The following is a 5,981-nucleotide window of genomic DNA, read 5'->3' on the forward strand; positions in this document are numbered from 1 at the left end:
AAATAACATTAGATAAATCTACAGTAAACCTAATGCTCCTTGATTCAAAATTATTTATGTACACAACGAACTGACCAATCTTGTTTTTACCGAACAATCAAAATTCCGGTCCTTGGACGCATAAGGTAGTTGTTCGAGGCCTACAATACACCCGGTGCTGCCAATGGATGTCATCGTATTTTGGCAACATTACTGGCTCCATCGGAGGCTCCTCCTTGTGGAACGCCGTCCACTTTTTTTAGTTTTTTTTTGCGAATGGTCTATTTTCTAGTTTATGCAACGAGCTATGACAATCATAAGTGACAACCACGACATAAAAAAAGGAAGACATATCTGAAATGATAGCATGCGTAATACTCCATCCATTCCTAAAGATTTGCCTTTCTAAAGATTTTAACAAGTAGCTACATACGGAGCAAAATGAGTGAATCTACTCTAAAATATGTTTATATACATCTGTATGTGATAGTGCATTTGAAATCTCTAAAAAGACAAAGCCTTTCACAATGAATCTGCAAATGGAGGACTTAAGAAGACTAGACCTCTCTCTCTCTCTCTCTCTCTCTCTCTCTCTCTCTCTCTCTCTCTCTGGAAGTTGATATGTAGAATTCGCAAGATGTGTTTATTCGTATGAAATTCCTCCGATTTGTTAGAACAATGTGTTGCTCTCATGAAACTGTGCTCCTCAAAGCCAGACAACTTGCCAAAAGAAAAATACCCCCTCCATTCACTATCATAAGACGTTTGCATACTTCGATATAGAATAAATACGAATTATTTCGCAAAAAGAATAAATATGAATTAAAATGAGTGAACGAACACAGTAAAACGCGTCTACATAATTCTATTTAGAAAAGGTCATACAGAGGGAAAATGGGCCCTCTCTCAAAATCCAACATGTCGTATGTATATAAAAGCCAAATGTCGCAAAAAAAGAAACAGGTGCGTATACTAAACCCATGGTCAACGGCTCACTTTGCCGGACAATCCTGTGTTCAAAACGAGAAATCTGGAGGCTTATCCTTTTTTTCCGATAAAAAAAATCTGGAGGCTTATCTTCACCGTCATCGAAAAAAACAGGCAAGCGAACGAGGCATATCGTCGCTGACTCAGGGGCACCGGGATCTTCCGTGGAGAGCATATCCGCACCAACCCACACTCGCGCACGCCGTGCGCAGGGCAAGGAGCCAGCGCCACAGGGTTGTCCACAGAGTTAGAGAAAAACTATAGCATCTCATAATCCGGCTGCCGGAAACGCGAGCGACATTTTTTGGTGCATAAATACAGCACCATTTTATCTCCCGTGACGCCACGCCCTGCGTCACGCTTCGTGCTCCCCTAGCAGTGTCCACCGCGGCCGCTTTCCGCCCTTCTGGCCCGTTCTGTCTCCTCCCCGTCCCCCGAATTAAAAGGGAAAATTAACTGCGGCGGCGACAGCAGAAATCGCCCCCCCCCCCGCCCCCGTTCTCCTCCCCCCGCCTGATCCCGCCGCCGCGTCGGCGACCGTTTCTCGACGAGGTAGGGACCGGCGCCGCGCTTGTCTTTTTTTTTCCGATGGATTTTTGGTGGGATTGGTCTCTGTCGCTTCCGTCCGCCGGCGGTAGATAGTTGTTGCGCCTGAATCCGTTCGCTGATCCGGGTTTTCTAGGGTTTGCCCGGGTTTCAGATTGCCGCGCCTTCTGCTGTCGTCGGATCATTGGCGTCTCTGTATTGATTGGTGGGGCTGGAAGTTCGGAACGGAGGCCCCTCACATAGATTGATCCTGTTGTTCTCATGTTTCTAATCTTAGGTCTTCTCTATTGGCTTTGATAATGTAGTGATGACTTGCGCACGGGGAGAAGGGCCGTCTTGGTTCCTTACAAATTTTCTCTATAATTGCTGAAATCTTGTAGTAACATGCTAGGTGATCAGGTCAGAAGAAAAGCACCGTTAAAACCATAGAATTGGGATAAGTCGCTTTGTCAGTTCTGTCAGATATTGCTCACTCGCACTGTACGGTTACAATTCTGAGGTTGTTCTTTTCCAGTTGACTAGCATTGCATTTTCAGATATTGAGCACAACAGAAATTTTGCAGGTTGCAGATATTACTTCGATTGATGGTGCAAAGAAAATAAGTGCAGCAACTTGAGTAGGGTGATGTTATTGAGTCTAGTAAGCACTAGAGATGATGGATAATCTAGCTATTGTCGCGAAGGAGCTTGGTGATGTGTCGGATTTTGAGGTTGATGGCATCCCAAACCTCTCTGAGAATGATGTCAGTGACGAAGAGATCGAGGCTGAGGAGCTGGCCCGGCGGATGTGGAAAGATAAGGTCAGGCTCAAGAGGATCAAGGAGAAGCAGCAGAGGCTTGCTTTGGAGCAGGCCGAACTGGAGAAGTCTAAACCAAAGAAGCTGTCTGATCTAGCCCTTCGCAAGAAGATGGCAAGAGCCCAGGATGGGATTTTGAAGTACATGCTCAAGTTGATGGAAGTATGCAATGCACAGGGTTTTGTTTATGGGATCATTCCTGATAAAGGGAAGCCTGTCAGTGGAGCATCAGACAACATTAGAGCTTGGTGGAAGGAGAAGGTTAAGTTTGATAAGAATGGGCCAGCAGCAATTGCAAAATATGAGGTTGAGAACTCTCTGTTGGTTAATGCTAAGAGCAGTGGAACCATGAATCAATATAGCTTGATGGATCTCCAAGATGGTACTCTGGGCTCATTGCTTTCTGCATTGATGCAGCACTGCAGCCCTCAGCAGCGCAAGTACCCACTGGATAAGGGTATTCCACCCCCGTGGTGGCCCTCAGGGAGTGAGGAGTGGTGGATTGCTTTAGGCCTTCCAAAGGGTAAAACACCTCCATACAGAAAACCTCACGATCTTAAGAAGGTTTGGAAGGTTGGTGTGCTGATGGGTGTGATCAAACACTTGGCTCCCAATTTTGATAAGATAAGATATCATGTACGGAAGTCAAAGTGCTTGCAGGACAAAATGACTGCAAAAGAGAGCTTGATTTGGCTGGTTGTTTTGCAAAGAGAGGAGTATGTTCACAGTATTGGCAACGGTGTATCAGATACTCATCTTGTTGACCTAGGGGACAAAAATGAGTGTTCATACAGCAGCTGTGATGAGTATGATGTCGATTGTATGGAGGAGCCTCCTCAGTCTACAATATCCAAAGACGATGTGGGAGTTCATCAACCAGCTGTGCACATCAGAGAAGAGAATGGCTCAAGTAGTGGGAACAAAAAACATCATGATAAACGCTCTACTCAAAGGCTTCCTAGTACTAAGGAAACTAAAAGACCACCAAAGCGAAGAAGACATACCGGACAGTGTTCTGTGGATGGGTCTGAGGTTGAAGGAACACAAAGGAATGATAATAATGCAGAGGTTTTGAGCAACTCCATTCCGGATATGAAGAGCAATCAGATGGAGGTGGTCTGTGTCGCTAACCCGTTGACAAGCTTCAATCCTGCCGGTACAAATGGAGGATCTTTACAACATCAAGGAGATGTTCAAGGGAACTTTGTACCCCCTGGTGTTGTGGTTAATAATTACAGCCAGGCTGCAAATATTGCTTCTTCAAGCATTTATATGGTCGACCAGCCATTAGCTTCTGAAAGTAATGATTACACAAACTCCTGGCCTGGAAATACTTTTCAACCAGACGTTGGTCTTGGATCTATCGGCTTTAGCTCTTCTTCACATGATTACCAGTCTTCTGCTGCAAAACACTCAGTGCCACTATCAGTGGATAACCATGTGCCTGCCATGGGAACAGGAGCTTTGAACAGTTCTTACAGTCATCATATGGCAGGTAGTGGGAATTCAACCTCTGTTGCTGGTGACACGCAACCGATCATGAGTGATGCTTTTTATATTGACCCTGATGATAAGTTTATGGGCAGTTCTTTTGATGGACTGCCTTTTGATTTCATCGGTATTAATAGTCCAATTCCTGACCTTGATGAACTCGATGAACTGCTGGATGACAATGATTTGATGCAATATCTGGGAACGTAATGTAGGTAATCCCTGATCTTTCCTAGCTCATTGTTTTCTCAGTTCTTTGGATACTTGGATGTACCTTTTCTTAATACAGTTGCAATATACCCCCTTTGTTCCAAAATAAGTGTCGTGGTTTTAACCACGACATTTTTTTTTGGGACGGAGGGAGTATGTAATAGTGCTTGCTTCAACTCTCTTTGTGGGCAATTATATCTAGTTAGAATCCATATAGTCATACATGCGAGAGGTGAGGTTGGTTAGAGCCAAATTATCTACCGTAGTTAAAATCTATCCATACATGTGAGGAGTGAGGTCGGTTGCAAGAATTACTCCTGCTGTTATTTTCCAGTGTCTTACATGTCTATGCATGTCTTGTTCTCAGTTGTGATTTCAGCTCTCTTTGTAACGGGTGCTTATTCTGTTGATTGCAGCCACCGGTAGTTGATCGCTGAGAAAAAGGGGTATTTGCGGCCTGCAAAGAGGAGTTCCATGACATGCTGATGTGGTGCTAATCCTGCTACAGTAGAGAATGATGTATTGTGTCTCTTTTTCGTAATTTGTAGAGTGCCCCTTTGACATGTGGTGGACATGATTAGCCTGTAAAAACTTGGTAGAATCTTGCGCAGCTAGCTGGAGAAACTTCGCGTCTGATGAAGAGAACTGAGATTTCTGTTTTTTCTTTGTGCCTAAGATGAATCGTGATGCATGCCTGGTTGTCATGCCCTCTTGGACGTCGTCCTGAATGTTTTTTCTGTCTGTCCTGAATTTTGCTGCTGGCTCACACCTGCATGGCTGTACTTCTTGCTTGCCGCAGAGTTTCCTGCTTTTTTTCTGCAGGGAGAGAGCTTTAGCTGAAGGAATGCGGCTGGGCTCTTGCCGCATCGTGACTTTCAGTTCTGGCTGGGCCTCGTCTCTCAATGTCATACCCCGTACTGTGGCAACACTATGATCGACGGCATTCATAATTCTGGGTCGTGATTAATGACCATGACCAATATTTTAGGCTCTTCTTTTTTCTGCAAAAGTTCAAATTTCTTCTTACGGTCAGGTCGACCAGATGGGAGGTCCGCAAAGCACTCAACTGCTGCCCTTGCTCCCGTCGCTCATGTAGCGTGCATCACTCTCTCGTTGATTTGGCGGGACTGAGGGACACCCCGCCGCCGCAGTCCAGTGGCTTCCTCCAGCGGCGGCGAGGAGTTGTCTTGGCGAGGTGATTTTCGGCTGGCGGCTTAGTTGCCACCGGAGTCGCTTGGGGCGACCCGGGAAATTCGTTCTCCAACAAGAAGCTATTTGTTCTGAAAGTGATATGTAGAGGGCGGGCCCTGAATTGTTGTAGGTGGTATTATGGTGTGAGTGATATGTAGCAACAAGGCTGGGCACATCATTAAGCTCAATCCCCGCAACAAAAACTTCAGCGATGAGTATGCCATTACAGGTGGCATTGGCCCATTTCACTCATCTGGAGCACCTTCTTTTTAGGTGGAGTGATTTTGATGGAGCAAGTACCCGAGGTCATAGGATCGCTAAAGAACCCGAGGCATCTTTGGCAGGGGAATCCCCCTCACCCCGGAAACTTAACGAAGCTGAATTACCTTAATAATGCCTTGCCAAATGACATATTTAGTTCCAGTAGCTCTGCTGAGAATTTCCTTGGGCTTTCATCATTGGCGCACACAGAAAAATAACAAATGAAAATGGCAAAATTGGCAATATTTTGCTAATGCTCTAATGGAATGTGATAATTGCAGGCATCAGATCCGCAAAGATCTAACAGATGCCATTGTCCAATGTTTGGAACCACAGTAAGCCATGAAAATCACGAAAAAGGACAACAGAAATTGTAATGTATCATCAGAGAACAACCAAGCCACGCACGAGAACAAGAGACACCTTACATGGCCCTTCGATAAGGGTCCTCCACTTAGCACAAGGAAATACACCGATAGAACGCACAAGGAAATAAAGGACATGGAACACACAGTCTGA

General features: G+C 45.2%; 1 protein-coding gene across 2 annotated transcripts; it reads left to right on the forward strand.

Annotated features, from left to right (window-relative positions):
• The first annotated feature begins 1,264 nt into the window (after positions 1 to 1,264).
• LOC123151202 (ETHYLENE INSENSITIVE 3-like 3 protein) lies at positions 1,265 to 4,755 on the forward strand. Of its 2 annotated transcripts, none has more exons than XM_044570947.1 (3): positions 1,265 to 1,518; positions 2,076 to 4,015; positions 4,427 to 4,755. In XM_044570947.1, the coding sequence occupies exon 2, from the start codon at positions 2,166 to 2,168 to the stop codon at positions 4,008 to 4,010; it is 1,845 nt and encodes a 614-aa protein (XP_044426882.1). In that variant the 5' UTR covers positions 1,265 to 1,518; positions 2,076 to 2,165; the 3' UTR covers positions 4,011 to 4,015; positions 4,427 to 4,755. The 2 variants fall into 2 exon arrangements, with proteins under 2 accessions (XP_044426882.1, XP_044426883.1); XM_044570948.1 differs by having other exon boundaries at positions 2,076 to 4,011.
• The last annotated feature ends 1,226 nt before the right edge of the window (positions 4,756 to 5,981 follow it).

This window comes from Triticum aestivum, chromosome 7A, assembly GCF_018294505.1.
Source record: "Triticum aestivum cultivar Chinese Spring chromosome 7A, IWGSC CS RefSeq v2.1, whole genome shotgun sequence".
Lineage (NCBI taxonomy): Eukaryota > Viridiplantae > Streptophyta > Magnoliopsida > Poales > Poaceae > Triticum > Triticum aestivum.

Coding starts and splice junctions, on each gene's coding strand:
- LOC123151202 (XM_044570947.1), top strand. CDS start 2,166: ATGATGGATAATCTAGCTATTGTCGCGAAGGAGCTTGGTGATGTGTCG.